Source organism: Elephas maximus, chromosome 9, assembly GCF_024166365.1.
Source record: "Elephas maximus indicus isolate mEleMax1 chromosome 9, mEleMax1 primary haplotype, whole genome shotgun sequence".
Taxonomy (NCBI): Eukaryota; Metazoa; Chordata; class Mammalia; order Proboscidea; family Elephantidae; genus Elephas; species Elephas maximus.
The window spans coordinates 93642527-93668871 of record NC_064827.1 but is presented as its reverse complement, the minus strand read 5'-3'; the positions used below and the strand labels follow the sequence as shown (position 1 = coordinate 93668871).

The 26345-nt window shown below is 35.2% G+C and overlaps 1 protein-coding gene across 3 annotated transcripts in view; it reads right to left on the bottom strand.

Moving 5' to 3' along the window:
- VPS13A (vacuolar protein sorting 13 homolog A) overlaps window positions 1–26345 on the bottom strand; it is a 263707-nt gene that overhangs the window by 115072 nt on the left and 122290 nt on the right. For all 3 annotated transcript variants that reach the window (XM_049897014.1, XM_049897015.1, XM_049897017.1), the window contains exons 24-33: window positions 20434–20518; window positions 18888–19042; window positions 18321–18477; window positions 15574–15653; window positions 14455–14514; window positions 14052–14205; window positions 12921–13037; window positions 12738–12841; window positions 9138–9305; window positions 7312–7616 (exon numbers count right to left, since the gene is read on the bottom strand). In XM_049897014.1, coding sequence (XP_049752971.1) covers window positions 7312–7616; window positions 9138–9305; window positions 12738–12841; window positions 12921–13037; window positions 14052–14205; window positions 14455–14514; window positions 15574–15653; window positions 18321–18477; window positions 18888–19042; window positions 20434–20518 — 1385 coding nt within the window. The remainder of the gene's footprint in view (window positions 1–7311; window positions 7617–9137; window positions 9306–12737; window positions 12842–12920; window positions 13038–14051; window positions 14206–14454; window positions 14515–15573; window positions 15654–18320; window positions 18478–18887; window positions 19043–20433; window positions 20519–26345) is intronic.

Genomic DNA, 26345 nt, shown 5'->3' with positions numbered 1-26345 from the left:
AGCTAAAGAATTCACCTCCATCAAACCCACACCACAAGAACACTGTTCAGGAAGAAGGAAAATGACAGATGAAATATGGGATCTAGACAAAGGAAGAAAGACTACCATAAATGGTAACTACATGGGAAAATACGTAAAATATTTTTCTGACTATGCAAATCTTTTTAAAAGATAATTAACTGAACAAAAATATACAGGGAAGTTTATACATATGTACAAAAGAAAAATGCATGACAATAATAGCTTAAAGGCTGTCAGGGAACAGATGTATATAATTCTAAGATTGTCAAGGGGTATAATTATCACTTGAAGGTAGTTCTTTTTCTCACTGATTTTTTGTTGTTGTTGAGAATATACAACACAGCAGAACATATACCAATCAACAATTTCAATATGTACAATTCAGCGACATTGATTATATTTTTCAAGTTGTATGGCCATTTTCACCCTGCTTTTCCAAATTACTCCTCCCTCATTAACATAAACTTACTGACCCCTAAGTTCCTGTCTAATCTTTCAAGTTGCTGTTGTCAATTTGATCCCCTATAGACAGTTTTAAAAGAATCCAAAGCTAAAGGCAGATGTTCTTTACTAGTAAAGCTAAACTACTGGTTGGTTTTAAAAAGACTTCAGAAGATATTTTTGGTTTAAGGTTTAAGGCTTAGTGATATCTCTGGGCAACAGCTTCAGGGGTCATACAGCCTCCATGGTTCCATGAAATCTTGGATTCCATTAAGTTTGAGATTCTGTTCTACATTTTCCCCATTTTGATCAAGATTCTTCTATGGATTCTTTAATCAAAACATTCAGTAACAGTGACTTCTCATGAGTACAAGATGCATATTATAAGCAACCATTGAATTAAAAAAGCAAAGAATAATAATAACTGATAAGCCAAAAAGGAAATAAAAGGGAATCACAAAAACATAATTAGTCCAAAAGAAGGCAGAAAAAGAGGAAAAGGGGAACAAAAAACAGATGATAAAAATACAAAATTTCAAGATGACAGGCTCAAACCTAGCCTATCAATAATCACATGAAGATAAATGCTCTAACCACCCTAACTGAACAGCAAAGATTGTCAGATTGGAAAAAAGCAAATCCCACTATATGCTGCCTACAAAAAAAACCCACTTTCAGTTTAAGGCATAAATAAGGTAAAAGTAAAAGATAGAAAAAAATACATCGTGCTAACGCTGGTCAAAAGAAAGTGGGATGGTTATAATATCAGACAAGGTAGATGTTAGAAAAACAAGTATTACCAGGCACACAGTAGAACACTAAATAAAAATAAATGAGTCAGTTTGTCAAGAAAAATATAATAGTATCAAATCAATTATTAAAAAATGGACCTAAATAGTTATCAAATATGTGAAGCAAAAACTGATAGAAGAATCTGAAATCCTCATACGTTGCTGCTGAGAATTTAAAATGGTGAAGCCACTTTAGAAAAAAGTTTGACAGTTCCTCAAAAGTATAATATAGACAGGACGTCTAGAAGGAAGATCAACAAGCAAACAGAGGATCTGAATGACACTATTAGCCAACTAGACTTAAAAGACATACATAGAACGCTCCACTGCCCTAAAAAAATCACAATATACATTCTACGCCAGTATACACTGATCGCTCTCCAGGACAGACCACATGTCAGGTTACAAAGCAAGTCTCGATAATTTTAAAAATATTGAAATCATACAAAATATTTTCACAAAGAACACAATGGCGCAAAGCTAGAAATCAGTAACAGAAAAAAAACCTGAAAAATACACAAACAGATGGAAATTCAACAACACTATTAAACTACCAATGGCTCAAGGAAGAAATTAAAAAAAAAAATCATACATTTCTTAAGAGTCAAACAAAAATGAAAGCACAAAATACCAAAACTTACGGGGTGCAGTAAAGGCAGTACTCAGAGGGAAAGGTATGGCAATAAATACCCACATGAAAAAAGAGGATCTGAGATCAACAACTAACTCTACAACTTGAAGAACTAGAAAGAGAAGATCAAACTAAGCCTAAACCTGCCAGAAGAAAGAAAAAAACAAGTTCAGAGCAGAAATTCATAAAACAATAGAGAAAATCAACTAAACCAGAAGATAGTTCTTTGAAACAATCAATAAAATCTACAGACCTTTAGCTAGACTGACAAAGAAAAGATGCAAATCACCAAAATAAAAAATGAAAGAGGAGACATTACAACTGACCTGATAGAAATAAAGAGAATAATGACAGAATATTATGAACAACTGTACAGCAACAAACTGGATAACCTAGATTAAATGGACAAATTCTTAAAAGCACATAACCTACCCAAACTAACTCAAGAAGAAACAGAAAGTCTTAACAGACCCATAACAAGTGAAGAGATTGAATCAGTGATCAGAAACCTCCTCCACCCCCTGCCAGAAAAATAGTCCTGGACCAGATGGCTTCACTGGGAAATTCTACCAAATATTTAGAGAAAAAAGTGACAACAATCCAGTTTAAACTCTTCTAAAAGAGAGAGAAGGAAAGAATACTCCCTTATTCATTCTATGAAACAAACATAACCCTGATACCAAAACCAAAGACACCACAAAAAAAAAAAAAAGCAAAACTACAGGCCAATATCCCTTATTAATATAGATGCAAAAAATCTCACCACAATAACTAGCAAACAGAATTTAACAACATATTAAAAGTCATACACCATGACCAAGTGGGATTTATTCCAGGAATACAGGGATGGTTCAAGGCTAGAAAATCAATCAACATAATACACCACATTAATAGAACAAAGGAAAAGAACCAGATGATCATTTCCATGGATGCAGTAAATGCAGTTGACAAAATCCAACACCTTTTCTTGATGAAAACCCTAAAGAAGATTGGAACAGAAGGGAAATTCCTCAATATGACTCAGGACATACATAAAAAAGCCAACACTACACTTAATGGAGAAACACTAAGAGCTTTTCTCTTGAAATCAGGAACAGGACAAGGTGCTCATTCTTAACACTTCTATTCATATTGTATTACAAGTCTCTCTTAGTTATCTAGTGCTGCTATAACAGAAATACCACAAGTGGGTGGTTTTAACAAAGAGAAGTTTATTTTCTCACACTGAAGTAGGCTAAAAGTCCAAATTCAGGGTGTCAGCTCCAGGGGAAGGCTTTCTTTCTCTGTCAGCTCTGGAGGAAAGTCTTTCTAGTCCATCTTCCCCTGGACTAGGAGCTTCTGTGCACAGGAACCCTGGGTCAAAAAGACGCACTCTGTTCCCGGTGCTTCTTTCTTGGTGGTATGAGGTCTCCCCCTACCACCCCACCTCCCCCGCCCCTGCTTGCTTCTACCTTTTATATCTCAAGAGATTACCTCAAGACACAATCCAACCCTGTACGCTGAGTCCTGCCTCACTAACACAACTGCCGCGCATCCTCCCTCATTAACGTCATAGAGTCAGGATTTACAACATACAGGAAAATCATACAATATGGGGAATCAGAGCCCAGCCCAGCTCATACATATATTTTGGGGGGACATAATTCAATTCATGACAAAGTCCTAGCCAAAACAATAAGACAAGAAAAGAAATAAAGGATATCCAGATTGGAAAAGAAGAAGTAAAATTATCTTCATTCATGGATGATATGATCCTGTAATATAGAGCATACCAAAGAGCCTGCAAGAAAACTTCCAGAGGTAATAGAAGAATTTAACAATGTTGCAGGGTACAAGGTCAACAAACAAAAATCGGTTGGGTTTCTATACATGAGCAATGAAAAATCTGAAAAGGAAATTCGGGAAAAGATTCAATTATTATTGCTTATGGAGTACTGAGTTTCAGTTTACCGTGATGGAAAAATCACACTGAGTAAGGGTAGGGTTGCACAGCCAATTAACGTACTTGTGGTTAGTAAGTTGTACACCTGTAAAAAGTTGAATTGGCAAAAGTTGTGTGATAGATGTATTTATTTATAACAATGACCCAAAAAATAAGAGTAGCTGCTGAGGCTGCTTATGTACAACCAAATGCCTCATGGGATTTGATTCCTTGGTTTGGAGGTACAGGGTCATGGTTTCACGGGACACCCCAGTTAACTGGCCTAATAATGTGTCTAGTGCTTCTTTTCTACCTTCTAGTTCCTTGCATAGTGCCTGGGGTCTTCAAAGCTTGCAAGTGGCCATCCAAGGCACAACAATTGGTCTCTTTTCACTTAGAACAACAAAGGAAGAAAGAGAGTCAGGAAGAGGAGGAGAAAACAGAATGTGTGGCTAACTGCCTCCATGAACAACTGCCTCTTTTGCCATGAGACCAGAAGTGGATGATGCCTAGCTACCATTACTGAACATTTTGATCAAAGATTCTATAGAATCCTGAGTAAAAAGGGGAAAATGTACAACAGAATTTCAGATCCTCGTGGACTCTAGACTTTCTGGAGCCATGCAGGCTGGATGAACCCTGAAACTATTGCCTTGAGTTAATCTTTAAACCTTAAACCAAAAATATACCCTGAAGTCTTCTTAAAACCAAACAATAATTTAGCTTAACTTGTAAAGAAAGTCTGCCTTGAGCACTGTGCTCTTTTAAGATCTATATGGGATCAAATTGACAACAGCAACTCAAAAGATTAGATAGGAATCTCAGGAGTCAGTGAGTTTATGTTAACGAGGGGAGAAGCAATTTGGAAAAGGAGGATGAGAATGGTTGTTCAACTTGAATAATATAATCAACGTCACTGAATTACACACGTAGAAACTTGAATTGGCGTATATTTTTGCTGTGTATATTCTCAATGACCACAACAACAAAATAAAATAAATTATTTTTAAAAGTTAAAATAGAGTTACCATGTGACTCAGTAATTCTACTCCTAGGTATACACCCAAGAGAATTAAAAACATATGGCCAGACAAAATTCTGTACACAAATGTTCACAGAAGCATTATTCATAATGCCCCAAGGTGGAAACAACACAAATGTCTACAACTGATGAATGGATAAATAAAATGTGCTATATCCATACAATGAAATATTATTTAGTAATAAAAAGGAATGAAATACTGATACATGCTATAACATGGATGAACCTTGGAAACATTATGCTAAGGCACAGAAGCCAGTCACTAAAGACCACATATTGTATGGATATATATGAAATGTCCAGAATAGGCAAATCCAGACAGACAAGAAGTAAAATAGTGGTTTCCAGGGGCTGTGGGGTTGGGATAACCAGGAGTGGCTGCTAATGGGTACGGAAATTCTTTTTGGGGTGATGAAAATGTTCTAGAATTAGATGGTGGTGATGATTGCACCACTCTGTGCGTATAGTACAGGGCACGCAATTATATACTTTGAATGAGTAAATTTTATGGTATATGAATTATATCTCAATAAGGCTAATCATTTTTTAAAAACAACTGATAGAAATGAAAGGAGAAACAGACACATCCACAATTACTGTCAGAGATTTCAATGCCCCTCTCCCAATAGCAAACAGAACAAGCAAGCAAATCAGCAAGGATACGGCACACCAACTTGACTTGTCTGACAGCCTAGAACACTCTTCTTCACAAGAGCAGAACACACAGTCTTTAAGTGCACACAGAACACTTACCAAGACAGACCATATTCTGGGCCATAAAACAAGTTTCTATAAATTCAAAGGGATTCAAGGCATAAGAATTATTTTTTCTGAACACAATTGAACTTAATCAGAAATTAATAACAGATCCTTATAAAATTCTCCAATATTGGAAGCATTCTAAATAACACAGTTTGATTTATGGATAAAAAGAAAAAAAATCAAAAGAGAAACAAGAATGCATTTTAAACTGAATGAAAATGAAAATACAATATATATTAGAATTTGCCACTAAAGCAGTATTTATGGGGAAATTCATAGCATTGAATACCTACATTAAAAGAAATGCTACAAATCAATAACCTCGGCTACTACATAAAGAAACTAGAAAAAAGGCAAAATTAAATCCAAAGTAAGCAAAATGAATTAATAAAGATCTAAGCCAAAATCAATAAAAGAGAAAACATAAAAACAATAAAACCACAAGCTGGTTCTTTAAGATGAATAAAATTGATAAACCTCTAGCCAGAAATGATCAGTAAAAAGTCATAAATTACCAATATCAGGAATAAGGGAGGCAACACCAGAGGTATTAATGAATAAGAAAGAGAACATTATGAATAACTTTATGTCATTAAATTCTACAAGTAAGATATGGACAAATTCCAAAAAAAAAAAAAAAATTACCAAGATCACACAAGAAAAAACTGTATCTTGAATAATGTTAAATCCATTAAAAAATGGCAACTGTAGTTTAAAAACTTTCTACAGGAAAACTCCAGGCACAGATAGCTTCTCTAGTGTGCCAAATATTTAAGGAACAATAATATTCTACATAAGCTGTGCCACAAGTGTATACATACCAAAATTTATCTAATTATACACTTTAAATATATGCAATTATGTCAATTATATCTCAATAAAGCTGCTTTAAAAATATTCTATTGATTGGAAGGAAGGGCGGGAGGGCAAGGCAGACTAGCCAGAGGCCTGTCACAAAAAAAACAGACACTGGGAGTTAGTAAGTGAAAAATGAAGCAGAAATATATTTGTACAGACAAAAGAATGAGATCAAAGAAAAATGTCAGAAAGAAAGAAGAGGGCAAATACAAAGAGAGGAATACAAAGAGACGGATCCAGGTTGAAAGAGAACAGGGCAATAAATCCAGAACAGATATTTAGAAACAGGACTGAAACACAGAGCACATAGTATAAAAACTCTGGGAAAACCTGGATATTCATTAATTCCCCTAATTCTTAATCCTCTCCCCATTGATCAGTACATAAGGTTGTACTCTATTATTCTAAAAAATTTTACAGCATCAAATTCACACCACAAAGCTGATATATAAGTTTGGGTGATGCTGTGCTTGCAAAGTGAATAAATGTAAAATTAGGTATTCCCCCACAACTTCCACAGTCTTATAATTACAAAAATTACAAAATTCCCCATTTCTTCCACAGCTTTATAATTTACCAAGAACTACAAAGAAGCACAAATACATTTTCTTAAATAATAATTTTTACAGTTTTCCTTACTACCTAAAGAGCTATTTTCAAATATTTTCGGCCTATAATTGATCTTGTCAAAAAAATACTTGGAGGAGAAAGAATTAAAAAATTGAATATAGTTATACTAAAATAAAATCCCACTGTAAACAGGACGACTCACAGTACCAAGGCCTTTAAAGCAAATGAGTCAAAACATGACTGCATTCTACAGATAAACTTGGGAAAAGCTTACCTGTATAGTCGCATTTCACTCAGCTTTACCGTTATCAAATCAATAACAGGTGGGGGATTGCTCTGACTCTCTGCTATCATATGGAACGTATTTGTCATTGTAATTAGTCCAAAATCAGCAACAAAAACATTTTCAGAAACTGGAGACTGTGGGATGACTACAACTGGGGCTTTGATGTTAACATCCAGTGCCATTCTGGAACTCCTTTGTGCCAGCTCTTTTACACCAGTAGCAGCCATTCCTGCTGCCTGAACAGTTGCCTCAGTCAAGGCTTGTTTGGCTGCTTGAAAATTGTCTATAAAAGCCTAGAAAGATTTAAAAAAAAAAAATTAAAAAAGCATATTCTTGAAGTTATTATTAGCAAGTAAGACTTATTAAATGTACATTGATGTTTATGATTTTACATCCATAAGAAAAACTTTTACTTGGTACAACTAAGCATTATTTATTCAAAGCCTGACTGCCCAATAAACCTAATTTTCTGCTGCAAAACATTGGAAAAAAAAAGATACAGATACACTAATACAATAAAATCATAAAAACTTAGTCCTTGGAACAAAGCAAAATGTGGACATCAGATGTCTCATCTGTATCTAATTCCCTTATTACTTTACTTTCCCTAATGTAATGACTAAGCAATCACATTTCTCTACACAACCTCACCGGACAGAGAGTCGAGGCCCATTGATTTAAAAAATAAACAAAAATAAAATATGCTTCTTTAAGAACTCTAAATCAAGTTTTCTAGTTTCTGAATTCTGGAAAAGAAAACACGTCCATGACATAAAAACAATTACTTAGACTTACAGTTAATTTTCATTTTCTAGGAAAAAATAACATTTATTTTCGTTAACTTCTGGGTATAAGCCAGTCACAACAGGGCTCAGTGACATAATGTTTATATGTTATAAAAAGAAGTCAGGCAAGGAATATTTATTCATCTTTACTATTAAGTATACAAAAAAGATTTTGTGGCTACAGGAAAAATTCCATGGTAACCTCAATTAAAAAGATGACACATGCAGCAGCCCTATTTATTTAAAATCAACTCCAAACTCTGAAATAATATGAGGGCTGTATATCCCTAAAATATATGCAAAAAAATATACAAATACATTCTTTACTCATTTATTGCCACAATGGCCTTTTTACTCCATTAGAGCCTTAGATTTCATGATCTAGTTTCTGCTCCAAAAAGTTTTGAGACAACATTTTAGAAAAACGAATAGTGACATTATAAACAGATATTCCACTTGCAGGGAAAAAAATCAGCTGACATTACGGGGAGAAGACAAACACACAAACAAAAACTATGCAAACAAGAAACTCAAAACACTTCATTTAGGAACAAAATGTATGTGCCCTAAAGATCCAGATATTCAGATATTCACAGGATTACAATGCACTTGAAAAAATAACTTTTTTAATAATGACCTGAGACCAAAACAAAATTCAATTAAATATTTAGTTTTTTTTAATTAAAGTTGGACGTGTGGTAGAACAAAGGAAGATTTAAGGGAATGATGTATAAAATACAGAATTCGACTTACATACAACATATAGTGCATATGAATATACATATATATTTAAAATGTTAATATATAAAATATGTTTTTTAATTAACTGAAATATTCCCATGTAAAAATGATGTCATGTAAGTAATGCGTTATATACGTCAATCATTATGATAACTGGTTATGATTATGAAAAATAAAAAAGTCAAGTACAGAATTCTTGTTATTTTTCACCTACGTCTGATGTACAGCAAACAATTTCCAGCTAACATAAAAAAATAAATTTAAAAAATAGCTTACTACCACACTTACCAGTATAGAATATAGAAATTTTGTGACAAAAACAACTTCAATGCAGCCAACAGTTAAATTAACCTGAATGTCGGCCACGTTCATATCTGTGTATGCAGAACCCGCAGTTGCATCCATGTAAGAAATCATTTTGAAGCTAAAGACTTCTTTTCCGGTGATATAAACGGCCTTTAAGAGAGAAAATTCAATTACCACAATTTGGTTTTCATAGGATGTGCTTTCAGTACATAGCAAAATAAATAATAAAACATACACACATATTTGGAAAATCTTCCAGGTATTCAAGCCAAATACAAAAAAGGCAACAATTCTAACACCCTTATTAGAGCCAATACTGCAAAGGTTTTCAAATTGGTGGGGGCAGCTCTCTTTATAGGTCATGAGATGAATTTAGGAGGCCTGGTCCAGCATTTTATTTATAATAGAGGAGAGCAGAAGAGAAAATATCAGAATATGTATTTTTATTTAGTGTGTATATTTGAATACTGAGAGCAGCTATATAAATGTATTTCTTGGATCAATGTCAAAGTTTTAAAAACTCTACCTATACAACATATCGAAATCTCCTTTTATATGGGAAGTAATTTCTAAAATTCTTCAAAGGAGTTTCCTCCTATCTCTATACTTTGGTTCCTTATTAGTTTGTGAAGAGCCAAATCAACTGCCAATGAAGAGTTTAAAATTTCAAGCTCTGTATTACCAATTAAAACTGATGGATACAATAGCGGTAGTGAAATGTTCATAAAATTTTGAAACTAACTTATTTCGTAGCTCTTTTGACTCTCCTAAATGGTGGAAGCAAGGGCAGCGGACTGAGAGCCATCAATAAGCAAATCAATTCCAACCACAGAACAAAGATCTGAGAAGCCTCTTAAGGCTGAAGTACAAGATGAGGCTGAAAATAAGTCTAAAGAGTTCTGCATCCACCTGGGAGACAGCCTAACAACAGAAAAAATCAGATAAATTACAAAATCATAATTTTCTTGAAACTGTTAGGGATCTGAGGTCACAGACCACCAAATGGCCTAAACTCTAAGGCAAAACAGGCACACTCAAGGACAGACAGAACATGTGCACCAGCTTACCTGTGGTAGAAGACAGAAGAAAGAGATGCCAGGTACCGTACAAGCTAGACAAGAATTCAGCTAAAATTTTTAACAAATTGGTAAAGGGTGACTGTGCACTAATGTAAGCTACAGAATCCCTAGGAGCCACAGATACGAAAGGAGTTCATACTCAGTCACAGGTACTTCATAGGCCTCCTCTGGGAGCTCTGAAGACTGGAAGCAGGGTGGAAGGCTAGAGAAAGCTTCTCTTGGCTCACGCGAGGAAGAGGGGAAATGCCTCCACTGCCGGAAAGGCCCAAAGTCCCATCGGGATTATTCTCCTCCCAGAATAAAATATTTAAGACACTAGGGGAGGGGAACTCTGCCCAAGTGAAGGGTCAATGCCCCAAAGACAAAGGTAAATGAAAAATTCCTCTAAAGAAGATGGAAGGAGTATGCAAAGTCACTATACCAACAAGAATTGGTTGATGTTCAACCATTTCAGGAGGTAGCATATGATCAAAACTGATTGCATTGAAGGAAGAAGTCCAAGCTGCACTGAGGGTACTGGTGAAAAACAAGGCTCTAGGAATTGACGGAATACCAATTGAGATGTTTCAGAAAGTGGATGCAATGTTGGAAGTGCTCATGCATCTATGCCAAGAAATTTGGAAGAAGGCTATCTAGTTGACTGTAAGAGACTCATATTTATGCTCATTTCAAAGAAAGGTGATCCAACAGAACACAGATATTGTCTAACAATATCATTACTATCACACACAGGTAAAATTTTGCTGAAGATAATTCCAAAGCAGTTGCAGCAGTACACTGACAAGAAACTGCCAGAAATTCAAGCCAGATTTAGAAGAGGACATGGAATGAGGGATACCATTGCTGATGTCAGATGGACATTGGCTGAAAGCAGAGAATATCATAAAGATGTTGTCATGCATTGAATTGTGTCCCCAAAAAATATATGTCCACTTTGCTAGGCCTTGATTCCCAGTATCTACCATTTTGTCGTCTGATGTGATTTTCCTATGTGTTGTAAATCCTACCTCTATGATGTTACTGAGACAGGATTAGAGGCAGTTATGTTAATGAGACAGGACTCAATCTACAAGATTAGGTTGTGTCTTAAATCAATCTCTCCTGAGATATAAAAGAGAGAAGCGAGCAGAGAGACAGGGGACCTCATTACCACCAAGCAAGAAGAGCTAGAAGCACATGTCCATTGGTCTTGGGGACCCTGAGCCGAAAAACTCCTGGAACGGGTGAAGATTGATGACAAGGACCTTCCTCCAGGGCAGACAGAGAGAGAAAGCCTTCCCCTGGAGCTCCCACCCTGAATTTGGACTTCTAGCCTCCTAGGCGGTGAGAGAATAAATTTCTCTTTGTTAAAATGATCTACTTGTAGTATTTCTATTACAGCAGCACTAGATAACTAAGACAGATGTTCCCCTGTGTTTTGACTATGCAAAGGCATTCAACTGTGTGGATCAAAACAAATTATAGGTAACACTGCAAAGAATGGGAATTCTGGAACACTTAATTGTGCTCATGCAGAACTTGTACATTAACCAAGAGGCAGTCATTCAAACAGAACAAGGTGATATCACGTGGCTCAAAATCAGGAAAGGCATGTGTCAGGGTTGTATCCTTTTACCATACTTATTCAATCTATATGCTGAGCAAATAATCCTAGAAGCTGGACTATTACAAAGGACACGGCATCAGGATTGGAGGAAGACTCATTAACCTGCAATATACAGGTGACATAACCTTGCTTGCTGAAAGTGAAGAGGACTTGAAGCCCTTTACTGATGAACATAAAAGACTATAGTCTTCAGAATAGATTACACTTCAACATAAGGAAAACAAAAATCGTCACAACTGGACCAATAAGCAACATGATAAACGGAGGAAATACTGGCATTGTCAAGGATTTCATTTTACTCAGATCCAAAATCAACACCCATGGAAGCAGCAGTCGAGAAATCAAACGATGCATTGCATTGGACAAATCTGCTGCAAAAGGCCTCTCTAAAATGTTAAATAGCAAAGATGTCACTTTGAGAACTAAGGTGCGCCTGGCCCAAACCATGGTATTTTCAATCGCTTTGTATGCATGCAAAATTTGGACAATGAATAAAGAAGACCAAAGAAGGACTAACGCATCTGAATTATGGTGCTGGTGAAGGAAATTGAAGAACAAACAAATATTTCTTAGAAGAAGTACAGCAAGAATGCTACTTAGGAGCAAGGATGCGGAGATTTAGCCTTACGTACTTTGGACATGTTGTCAGGAGGGATCAGTCCCCAAAGAATGACATCATGGTTGGTAAAGTAGAAGGTCAAGGAAAAAGAGGAAGACCCTCAATGAGACAGACTGATACAGTGGTTGCGACTATGGGTTCAAACATACCAACGATTGTGAGGCAGGCACTAGAACGGGCAGTGTTTCATTTTGTTGTACATGGGGTTGCTATGAGTCAAAATCAACTTGGACAGAATCTAACAACAACAACATTAGCTAACAAAAATAAATTCATACCTTTTTGTAGACAGCCATTACATCAGAATCCAAAACAATTATGTTTCTTAGCTTTGCATTTATTTCAGTTACTTTAGGTCTCATAATTATTTCAGAATCAAGTCCTATAGGGAGAAAAGGATGATTAGATGCCTTTTCTTCAATTTAATATTTTTTAATTTATTTTTCTCTGAAATTTATTACCTTCAATTTTAATTTCAGAAATTTTACGTTTCTGGTCTTGAATAAAAATCCGTAAACACGATAATTCTGCAAGTATCTGCAAGGTAATAATATCTTCATCCTTGGATAGTTTAGAAGCTGCAAAACACAAAAAATCAAATTGCAAAACAAAAGGAAAAACTTTCAGTAGTTACCCCATGACCCTTACAAAGTAACTGAAATATCATACCAAATCATAATCATAATACCAGAGAAAACCTTATTTTCAATTCGTTTGGAAGCAAATAAAATACTCCCTACCAAATGGGGAATTCTGAAAAACAACCAAATCTAATGCATACAGAGCCAAATAAAAACAAATAAGTGGACAAAAGAAAGCACTGTTCCTAGGGGAATCTAAACATTTGAAACTAAGAAATTGTAGCTAACAACCACATTGAAGAGCAATCTGGCAACATCCTGTAAAGCTGAAAATATACATATCCCACAACCCAATAATTCTACTCCTTAGAGAAACACTAGCTCGTGACCATAGGCATATATGTAGATGACTGTTTCTAGCATGTTGTACTGACACAGTAGCTGCAAAAATGGGCTGAGGCACAGCAATAATTATAAGAAAGGCGCAAGACCAGGCTGTTGTACATAGGGTTGCTATGAATCAGGACTGACTCAACGACACCTAACAACATTTTTTAATATAAATATTGAAAATAATCTAAATGTTCATAAGTAGGAGAATGAATAAACTGTGATATATTCATACAATGAAGAAAAAAAGAAGCTAAAGTCGTAAGTCTTCTGAGATTTAATGACTACTAGGTCAACTTGTCATTACCAAAACTGCAACTTTTCACTGCTTATTTAAGTAATCTGATTTTCAAAAAAAGTTCTCCAATGTAACTTAAATTTTGTTAGTCACATTTTCTAATCTAATTATTTTAATATTATATGATAAATAAAACTCACATTTTCTTCAGCAGTAGTTTCCCTTACCATTATTTACTAAAATTAACTTGGTATATAACGAATCCATCTATATTTTAATCTAGGCATTAGAATTCTGAAGCCAATATTATAAGTTAATAATAAAGCCAGAGAGTAAATTTATCACTGTACTTGGTAAAAATATCCAATGTTAAAGAAACATACATAATTTTTTAATGACATCTCCTTTGTCTTCATTCTCCACAATATGCACTGGGGCTGATTTTTCCTCTGATTGTGGAAGGATATTATTAAAATAATTCATGGTATTCAGAAGTGCTTCAGTGTGTAAATGAATATCCAAAGAAGAAAAGTTCACCTAAAGAACAAAGCTAATTTTAGTAATAGAGCAATAAGCATTTGCTTGCCTGCTTTGTATAAGGCACAATGCTTCGTGATAGAAAGGATACAATATTCTGTTTGCATCCTTAAGGAGCCCTGGTGGTGTGATGGGTTTCTGTATCCTCAAGGATCTTACAATTTTAGGTAGGGAATACTTTTCATAATACATCTACTTAGAAATAAAGATGCATTACCTCATTAAAAATAAGTTATTATTCATTTATACCTTGAGTAGTTGCACAACATTGTTATAGGTACTCTTCAAGTCTGATACATTCTTTTCTGCCTATCCAATGAGAAAACAAATCTGTTAGAATATCTTAGGAAAACATAGGTATACACACCTACATGATGTCTTAATATACATTTATATAATTTTCCAGTTTTGTGTGTGTGTGTAATTTACCTAAACAAGTAACTGCTTCATCAGAACAAAAGAAATTTGGAAAATACGAGACTCTTTGGCACAAAGCAAATGTTCAATAAATGTTACAGGCTATCATTCTTATTACCAAGAGTGGAAATAATAGACACTATCAAGTGTGGATACAACCACGCAGTCACCAGCAGTTCTGTTAAAAAAAAAAAAAAAGTCCTTCCTAATTCTTCCTGTATTTGAAAACAAAATTTGTGATAGCATTGTAAAGTAAGTATCCAAATACTCTATGTTTTCTTTAGATCTAGAAATCTTTTGTAAATTTAAAAGCCATTTAATGCATACACAATGAAAATCCAATTATTTGGATAGCCAAAATACTGGATAGCAAAAATGACCTTAAAAGTGATAAAATGCTCTTTTAGCATTATGCATATTACAATTATTAAAACAATGTGGCACATAAAAATAAGTCAACAGAAACTAAAATAGATCAGAAATAGACTGTGGCACATAGTAAAACTTAAAATGTGATAAAATGGACGTTATAAATCAATAGGAAAGAAATGGACGAAGGCAGGAAAATTAGGTAACTTCAGAAAAGGGTGTGAAAACAAGTGAAAGCCTCATCCATCTCACATCACAAACCAAAATAAATTCCAACAAGACTGAATAGTATTTTTCCTTTTTAATATAATGATAGGGAAAAATCAAACACAGCAGGTCATTTCTACTTAGAACATAAGAATCTTATTATTTTGCTATATGAAGTACTTATAAATCACGATTATTTAATAGAGGAAGATGATACAAAAAAAAAAAACTCAAAGTTTTAGGAATTACAGAGACCACATTGGAATGAAGATGAAATTTAAAATAATTTAGAACATTACTAAATTCATAAAACTGGATTATACTATTTCAGCAGCACACTTACCATATGAAACAGATGTAACTGGAACTGCTTACCTTCACATATTCCAGTGTTAACAGGTCTTCCATGGTGTTATCCAATGTTGTAATCACATAAACTGGTTTCTTGTCTTCATCTAAAAATAATTTTTACAATTATCCTTTCATAGGAAAACTCTAACTGAAAATAAATGCAGTATTAATGATTACAGAATTAAAAAACAAAGTTTTCTTGTATCAGTTCTGAGTCTTAAATTTTGTCTTACCCACGTGAGGGTCCCTCCTGTATTTTAAACTCTAAAAATCTGATTTCTCCTCACACTTCGCTTCCCTTCTCTTATGCCACAACACTAACATCTCATACCCCTCAAAATCTAGGTAACCTGTCAGGAAAAAAATTAGCAAACAGCTAAAGAAAAAAACAGAATGGTTACTAAGAACAACAAAAGGACATGAAGAGAATTCTGGCCCTGGGCCACAGAAATAGCTAGAAAGAAAATTGGTAGAGTCCCTGAAAAGCCAGTTTTTGAGAAGAGAGATCAGCTACATAATGAGAAGTTCTGTATATCAGCTTAGATTACAATAAACCCTATTAAAACATACTTCCACTCACAACCTAAGAAACTAAGTGGGTGCACTGCTGTAGAAGAGTATTTTGTACAAAGGCTTTAAAACTATCAATATCGAATTACTTATGGATGCTAGAAATTAATACCTACATACTAGGGGAAAAGACTACATGCCAATCATACTTCTCTTGAGAAAAAAAAAATGCAACAAATTCTAGAAAATCCTCCAAAATTTAAAAGCATAGTACATACGCCAGTCTTCTACTGCTGGTGCTAGCCACATTACAACTCTTAAGAAGGTCTCTACTTTTTTCACATGTTCACTCATTCAACAACTATTTACTTCTCATTTGCTTTGTGCAAGAAACTGTGCTGTTCATTTCTTCCCACTCCCTCTAAGAAAACAGGCTGTATATAGGCATACTCACTACCTTTCTTAATTTCCCATATGTAGAAGTCAGGATTTAAATTTTCACTTTCAATTTAGTTCTATAACTCTCTTATTTTAAGTATTTCAATTTATTGGGAAAAAAAACTCCCAAAATGAGTTCAAAACATTTCATAAGACGGTTTCAATTTAAAATGTGAATGAACTATAAATATTAGAAAGTCAATCATCAAAGGAATATTGGAATCTGAACAGTAGAAAGTACTTTTATACATATGTAAGCAGAACACATTCTTGTGATCTCAAAAATAAAGTTAAAACACTGCCACCTTTATTTTTTTATGTCATCTCTACATATATATGTTATTATGCCACAAAGAAGTTTAATAAAATTAAACTACTGAAGAGTTGTCTTAATCATTCCATCATTCAGAATTATCTTTCAAAGAAAAAAACAAAAAAGTAAAAGGGAAAATATAAATAACACCCTCCTCAATACATAGCAGAGTAAACAAAAGTATTTTCTTAAAGATCATTTAATTCATCCGTCATGATTCAGGGACATAAAGTATGACAGGCAGAATAATGCACCCTTAAAGATGCCCACACCCTACTCCCTGAGAACCTGAGAATTTGTTATATCATACGGTAAACAACTTTGCAGAGTTGATTAAGGTTAAGGACCTTAAAATAAAGATATTTTTCTGGATTATCTAGGTGAGGCCAACCTAATCACATGAGTTCTTAAAAATGGAAAAGGGCAGAAAAGGAAGTCAGAGAGATGGCAGCATGAGAAGGATTCGATGTCCTGTTTTTGGTTTTGAGACGTAAGGAACTAAGGGCAAAAGTGCAAGGACGACAGAGAGGCCTCTAGGAGCGAAGGAAAGCCCCCAGCTAATAGTAAGCAAGGAAAGGGAGACTCAACAGCATGGAACTGAATTCTGCCAATACCAGAATGAGCCAGAAAATGGATCCTCCCTTTAAACTAAACCAAACCTGTTGCAGTCGAGTCGATTCCGACTCATAGCAACCCTACAGGACAGAGTAGAACTGTCCCATAGGGTTTCCAAGGAGCTCCTGGTGGATTCAAACTGCCAACCTTTTGGTTAGCAGCTGTAGCTCTTAACTACTATGCCACTAGGGTTTCCAGATCCTCCCTTAAAAAAAAAAAAAAAATTAGCCTCCAAAAAAGGAACACAGCCCTGCTGAGACTTTAATTTTTAGCCCAGTGAGAACTGTATCAGACTTCTAACCTACAGAATTATAAGACAATAAATTTGTGCTGTTTAAGCCACTATGGTTATGGTAGATTGTTATAGCAGCATTACGAAACTAATTCAGTCTTCTAGTATCCACTTAAGAAGAGTTAAAATTCAACCACAAATATTTTGTTTTTCTTAATAAAGAATAATCTTCATTTTCTCTTGGTCTATCCACCTGAATTTCCAACTATATAAGAGTCAAAGACTAACTCATAATGTAATCTTTCTCTGAGAATATTTTAGCAAATATACTGATAGAAAGCCCAGAGATCTAAAGTCTCCAGTAGGTAGGCAAACAGTGAAATTAATTTACTCATTTTAAAAAGTAGAAATCCTTGGTGGCCTTGAGCCTTGCACTCTTATAAAAAATTATCTGAGTTCAAACTGACAACAGTTAACCTAAAGGGAGAGAGTCCAAATTAATACTAGTAACAATCTAGGTAGAGTGAGAATGGTGACAGTGACACATTGTGAAGTATGTAACCAATATCATTGAACTGCCCATGTAGAAACTGTGAACAGACGTATGTTTAGTTGTGTATATTGCCACCAAGTATAAAAGAAAAAAAAATTAGAGATTCTTACCCAAGTATTCTGGGCATTTTAAGCAGAACTCTTTCAAAAAGGCATTTGCTTTCAAATCATATGTTCTAAACTCAATTTGTGTCCCCAATCCTAAAACATCAAATTCTACCACAGGCAGTTCACAATCTCCAACAAGGTGATAAAACTGAATCAAAACCTGGAAAGAAGGAAAAGAGAAACAACCACTACATAAAACAAAATATTGTTTATGTAGATTACAGTTATATATGAACATATGAGGTATACAAATGATATAAGTTCATATATTACGAATTCAAAATTTGGGAGAGATTTTTGTATGCACACACACACACACACACACACATACATTGTATAGATAATCATTTTCAATATATGTTGAATACCCACAATGTTACTGAAGCACTTAATTCCTGATTAGGAAAAGTTAATCTTCAAAAAAGAAAAAAACAGAGCCACATCTGGATTTAGCTTTAACAGAGTGAAAACAACAGTGTCTATCAGCAATGAGGACATATAAATAGACTACCAATGGTAGAAATGACAAACTATTTAAGGAGGTCACATTAATTTTACCATGACACATACCTCTGGTACTTCAAATCTAATTTTACACTCAGTCATATTTTTTGAATAGTCCTGCTTTTGAAACTGTCTGTGTCTAGAACATTTAGCTGTAGTCGGGAGCTGAAGAGGTTCTTCCAACGGACTACATGGTGCATCAAAAAATTCCTCCTCTGAGTCTAAATTTCATAAAACATGTTTCAATTAATAATCAAAACCACTGATTTAATTATAACATTTGTATAATTTTTTGGAAATAGAGATAAACATTTAAACACTAAGGGTCTATTTCAAAAAATGAAAGTAAACACGAGAATTAAATAGAAAAGAATATTTCCTTTGAACAGACAATATTCTTGATGACAGAAAAATGTACGTAAAATTATAAAATGCAGTCTTTAGCTTAATGAATAGAACCTTTTAAAGTCAATATTCTATCTAAAAACTAAGAAATTTTTATAGCAAGTTAACATGCCAATGATATACATAACATGAATACTCACAGGAACATGCAATACGCTGACTCTACCTAGATAGTATTTTAAAGAAAACCAACCAACCAAACTCGTTGCCCTCAAGTTGATTCTGACTCACAGTGACCCTATAACGACAGAGCAGAACTGCCCCATAGGGTTTCCAAGGAGTGGCTGGTAGACTCGAACCACTACCCTTCTGGTTAGCAGCCAAAATCTTAACTGCTGCACCACCAGGGCTCCAGTATAACAGGACTTAATTCTAAACTCTGCAATATTAGAAGCAGAGGGCAGGCCCCGAGGTTTCTAGAAATATACTTCTAAAATTTAATATTAAAAATTGGTACATAACACAGCAAAAAGGACTGAAAACTGAAAAGCATTCAAGCCAGTAGTAAAGCTCTAAAAGAGGTTACTGAAGGAAACTAAAATGATCTAAAGTATATCGCTAATAATCTAAGACTGAACTTAGGGTAGATGACCTCACAAGCAGTATCTACTCCCTTGCCGGCCCAGTCATCACACACTGAGGAAAATCTCCTCTAGAGCATCAGGCAATCTCTGTTTTTTAACATTTAACAAATTTAAAAATCCTAAGAATTTGGAAATACGTTTAATTTTTATTACCCTTGTGGCCAATAAAAAGCAGATATTTGATATAAAAATATTTACAAGTTTTCATATATATGTGAAATATATTTCACATAAAATGTGAAATATCCTTTTTAGCCAAAAAGAGATTATATGAAAAAAAATTTTTTTTTACTATAACCAAAATTTTCCAAATAACACATTACAAATTTGACATCTGTGAAATTTCATGAGGTCTCTTAGCTCAGAGCAGGATAAAGGTGATTAACGTACTAGCGGTCCTTGTGTTTAAAAAAAATTCATCCCACTGCAAAAGCAATTTTAAGGAACAACCAAATTATATCACTTTAAAGGAATTTTTGTAAAAATTTCTTGAAAATATACAAATATCTGCTGTTGTCTGAATTTTTTAACATGGCCATTTCAATAAAATATATTTCAAAATGAAAATTATTTTCATAACATATTTTTAAAAAGTGAAATTTCCTTAAACGGCTTCATTTTACCATCTTCTATAATGGGCGGAAGTTCCAAGACAGGAAACATTTTCTGTGAAATCTGTGATGTTCCAAAAGTAGTGGGCCCTTGAATCTGGAAGAAGAGTAATTCACCACCAATTAGCACAAAGACTCCTATTCAACGTTCTAAGACAATTTTGACAAAAACAGACAATACAGAAAAATAAAGTATGAAAAAAAAAGTTTAAAGAAGTGACTTTTAGAATTTAAATACTATACATAAGCTGCTGTTGTTAGTTGCCGTTGAGTTGATTCTGACTCATGGTGTCCCCATATGTGCAGAGTAGAACTGTTCCATAGGGTTTTCCAGGCCGTGACCTTTCAAAAGCAGATACATTACCAGACCTCTCTTCCAAGGCGCTGCTGGGTGGATTCAAAGCACCAAGCTTTCAGCTGGTAGTCAAGTGCTTAACCTTTGTACCACCAAGGGACTCCTTAACATAAACTACTGAGCTATTACAATAATTTCCTTGATGAGAGGCTTTGAGTAGGACGAAGTCTTAGATATACTTTAACTGTACATCTTTCTAAATAAGGAAACCACCTCCAGGGCATCCCTGACAGGCAGCCACAACCCATAACATTTAAAGCTTCTACAGTTGGAGAGCTTGCGGTTTACCATTCAACTTTTTAATATTTCAGTAAATTTACTTTTTTTACTATTCTGGGAAATAGAACATACAAAAACATGCCATGCAGTTACATAATAATAATAATAAAAGACATCCACTCAGGCCAATAAAAAAACATTACTATACCCTGGCCTGGAAGCACCCAGTGCTTCTCCTGGTCATACTCCCTAAACTTGACCATGCCCTTTGCTTTTATTTTTATTTTTTACCTTCTATGAATGCTTCTGTAATACACTGTTTACTTCTGCCAGTTTCTAACGTGTAGAAAAAGGGAATAATATTGCATATATTCTCCTGTGACTTCCTCCTTTTATAAAATAATACATCCTTAAAATTTATCCATGTTGATAGTTTACTCATTTTCACTATGTTATAGTGAATTTATGAAACAGCCACTTTTTATATGTCCACCGCACTGCTGAGGAATACTTGTATTGTTTCCAGATTTTTGCTCTTCTGCACAGTGTCACTGTAATATCCTTGAGCATGCCTCATGGTGCTCAGGTGCAACACCTTCTAGGTGCGCAGATTAAAGAACGGCATTGCACTTTTACTAAGTACTATCAGATCATTTTCATAAGTCAATGCAATACTTTACACTAACATTAGCAGTAGATTAAAGTTTCTATGGCTCCACATCCTCACAAATGCTTAGAGTTTTCAGAGATCTTAAATTTTACCAATCTCACTGGCAATTTCTTCCTAGTTTTAATTAGAATTTCACAATTTCCTAGTAGGTACACATCATTTTACTCATTCATGAGCTATCTGTATTTGCCTTTTTGTGAAATCCTGTTCATTTGGGAGAGAGGAGGAGGAACAGTAACTTTTTTTTTTTTTTTTTTTTGAAGTATAGCCTATTATAGACCCGAAACCAAAAATCCAAACCCATTGCCATCAAGTCAGTTCCAACTCGGAGAGACCCTATAAGACAGAACTGCCCCCTAGGGTTTCCAAGGAGTGGCTGGTGGATTCAAACCGCTGACATTTTTTTTTTTTTTTTTCGTTTTTTTTTGGTTAGTAGCCAGCTCTTAACCATAGCGCCACCAGGACTCCAGCCTACTATAGAAAAGTACATAAATCCTAAGTATAAAAGGCCAATAAATGTCCAAAAAGTGAATATGCCCACACACCCACCACCCAGATCAGTGTATAAAACATTATTGGAAATTCAGAAACCTCCCTCATTAGGCATTACCCAAAAAAGCAGCCACTATTCTGCCTGGACTTCAACTGTTAATTATTTGAAAGTTTTAGACCTAAGCTCATAAAAGAAATTGGTCTTTTATTCTCCTCTCTCATAATGTATTTGTTAGGTTTTAGAATGCAGGTTGTGTTAGTTCGTGAAATGAGTTGGCAAGTGTGTTCCCTCTTCCTAGAGGCTTTTTGTGGGAAGTTCCCCAACCATATTGTTGCATGTATCATTACTTTGTTCTTTTTTCTGAGTAGTGTTCCATTGTATGAATATACTAGTATTTTTCATCAATTCATCATATGATGGACAGTTAGGTTGTTTCCAGCTTTTACTTTTATGAATAATGCTGCTATTACATTCTTGTTAAGACTTTTAGTGGGTATACGTTCTCATTTCTCTTAGGTAAAAATCTAGGAGTGGAACAACTACGTCACAGAGTTAAGTGTATGTTTAACTGTATGAGAAACTGCCAAACTTTTTTCTAAAGTGGTTATGCCATTTTACAGTTCCACCAGCAAGGTATGAGAGTTCCTGCTGCTTGCCACGTCAATACTTTGCCGTGGTATTATCATTCTTTGTATTTTTAGACATTCTAATGAGTGTGTACTGGTATCTCAAAGTAGTTTTGATTTGCACTTCTCTGATGAGTAATAAAGTTGAACATCTTTTCATGTGTTTATCTGCCCATTTCTTATTGGGATGTTGGTCTTCTTACATATTGTGGATACAAGTCTTTTGTTAGATATATGCATTACAAACATTTTTCCCCAGTATATGGCTTGCCTTTTCATTTTTAAATAACATCTTTCAAAAGCAGAAAATTCTAATTTTGATAAAGTTCAATTTACCCTTTTTTTTTCCTTCTCTCATTTGTGTTTTTTGTATAGTCAGATATTTTTACCTAACGTAAGGACTCAAAGGATTTCTCTTATGTTTTTTGTTCTATAAACTTTACAGTTTTAGTCTTTACATTTAGGTCTATATTCCATTTCAATTTAATTTCTGTCTGTGGTATGACCTAAGGGTCAAGGTTCATTTTTCTTCCACATGGGAATCCAGCTATTTTAGCACCATTTGTTAAAAAGATTATTCTTCTCCCACTTAATTACCTTGGTACCTTTGTAAAAATCAATTAACTATACATATGTAAATCTCAATTGAGACAGAAAAGGCATTTGACAAAAACCAACACACTTTAACGATAAAAACACTCAACAAGCTAGAAGTAGAAGGGAAACTCTTTAATATGATAAAGGACATTTATGAAACCAACAGCTAATACCCTACTCAATAGAGAAAGACCCAGAACTTTCCCCTTAAGATCAGAAACAAGATAAGGATGCCTGATCACCAGTGCTATTCAATATTATACTGGATGTCCTACCCAGAGCAATTAGGCAAGAAAAAGAAAGAAAAGATATACAAATTGGAAAGACAGATGTAAAACTATCCCTATTCACAGAAGACATGATCCTATATATAGAAAATTTCAAGGAAACCACAGGACAGGTACTAGAGCTGATAAATGGATTCAGCAAAGCAGCATGATACAAGGTCAACACATAAAAATCTGCTGGGTTTCTTTACAACAGCAATTCAATTTGTAATATCATCTAAAAGAATGAAATTCCTATGAATAAATTTAACTAGGAAAGTGAAAGACTTGTATACTGAAACTTATAAAACATAAGAAATTAAAGACCTAAATAAATGGAAAGACATTTAATGTCTATATATTGGAAGACATAATACTGTTAATCTGTCAACACTATACAGAGCAATCTACCAATTCAACATAATCCCTGTCAAAATTCCAACACCCTTCTCTGAAGAATGGAAAAGCCAAACCTCAAATTTATATGGAACTACAAGGAGCCTGAAGTAGCCAAACCAATCTTGCAAGAGAAGACCAAAGTAGGAAGACTCACACATGCTGATTTCAAAATGAACTATAAAACTACAGTAATCAAAACAGTCTAATAACAGTATAATAATAAAGACCCAATGGAATAGAATTGAAATTTCAGAAATAAACCCATACATCTATACTCAACTGACTTTCAAAAAGGGTGCTAGGTCCATTCAATGGGGGAAAGAACAATCTCTTCAATAAATGGTTCTGAGACAAATGAATTTCCACATGCTAAAGAATGAAGCAGGAAGCATACCTCACACCATCTATGGAAATTAACTCGCAATGAATCACTGACCTAAATGTAAGAATTAAAACTATAAAACTCCTAGAACAAAAGGGTAATGCTTTGAAATCTAGTTTATGACAATGTATTTTTAGCTATGCCACCAAAAGCACAAGCAACAACCAAAATAGACAAAATAGGTAAATGGTACTTCAAATTAAAAATCTGTACATCAAAAAACTTTATCAACAAAGGAAACAGACACCATAGAGAATAGGAGAAAATATTTAAGAACCAAGTATCTGATAAAGGTTTAATATCCAGAATATTTTAAAAAACTCTTACAACTCAACAACAAAAAGACAAACAACCTAATTAAAAAGGGGGGAAGAACTTAAATAGGCATTTTATCAAAGTAGACAGACAAATGGTGAATAGGCACACGAAAACACGCAAAATGTGAAATATCCATACAACAGAATATTATTCAGTCATAAAGAAAGAGAAATGGGAATACCAGGAGGCGGAGCCAAGATGGTGGAATACACAGGCACTTCTGGCAAGCCCTCTTTACAACAAAGACCCGAAAAAACAAGTGAAACAAGTATATTTGTGACAAGCTGGGAGCCCTGAGCTTCAAAGGTAAGCTTAGAAAATGAACTGAGGGGCAGGGGGAGGAAGAGACTGTTCAAAAACGGAGTGGAGTTACCAGACCTGAATCGCAGGGAGCCCTCAGGCTCCATTCCTGGAGCGGCGGCAGCGGCAGGGTGGTATTAGCGTTCGGCCACAGTTTCCTCAGAGAGAAGCAGCCAGCCATGCAGCCCACTCACATCTCCAGAGCCCTGAGGAGAATGGTGCTCTTGACAAAACTAAGTACCTGCATATATTTTAATGCACCCCCTCACCCACAAACCAGCTTCAGCGGCTGAATTCCCTGGGCCTGAGATAGGCCCTGTCGAGCACCTAGACCCATCCTCTTGGCCTTGGGGAAGGAAAAAATTTGCATTTGGGGGAAAAGATTATTTGCTAGCTCCACTAACCGGGGGAGCTCTGGACAGAAGCAGCTCCTATCCAGCATAAACCGTCCATGGACTTTGAGCACTTTTCTCTTCTGCATAGACGTGTGTGGGCCTATTTCGGGAGAATACGCCCTCGTTGGCAGACTCCAACCATTTCAGCTGTGCTGTGGAGAGGTGGGTGTTTGATGTTTGACATTGCTTTGCCTATTAAACAAGGTCCTCACCTACCCACATCAGGGACCTAAGAACTGGTAGCTCCACTCAGGTCACCCAGCCACCCGCGAAAGGGGTCCAAAGATAACTGGTACCTCCCAGTCCCTACAACCAAAAACTCTGGATGCCCATGGTCCGTCTGCAGAACCCACCCACCTGCACGCTCTAGGGCACAGGGACGCGCTTTCCTCAGAGACCCTTGGGGGTCAGTTCTCAGCCCCCTGCCTTGCTCAGAGCTTAACCCCCTGCTGCAATCAGATACCAGTATATACACCAAACACACCTGCCCCTCTAAGACTGTAAGACAGAGCCTGTACCACACACTTGATGATCAGCTACCTAGAAACCTGAGCTGAATTCACACAACAAAAATAAATAGACTCCTAGACTGATACACCTGATAACAGCTCTAGCCATCTGCAGACAGGACTTCAGAGCTCCAAAGATGAAAATAATCAAACTAGCTCACTCAAGCAAACCATAGGGATATACCAAAATGACATAAAGCAAGAAGATACAACACAGTAAGCAAGCATAAACTAATACAACAACGTCTTGATAGCTCAGAGACAACAGTCACTGTCAAGTCATATAAAGAAACAGACCATGATCACCTCAACAGGCTCTCGAAACAAAGAATCCAGGGATCTTCTAGATGAAAGTGCATTCCTGGAATTACCAGATGCAAAATACAAAAGTTTAA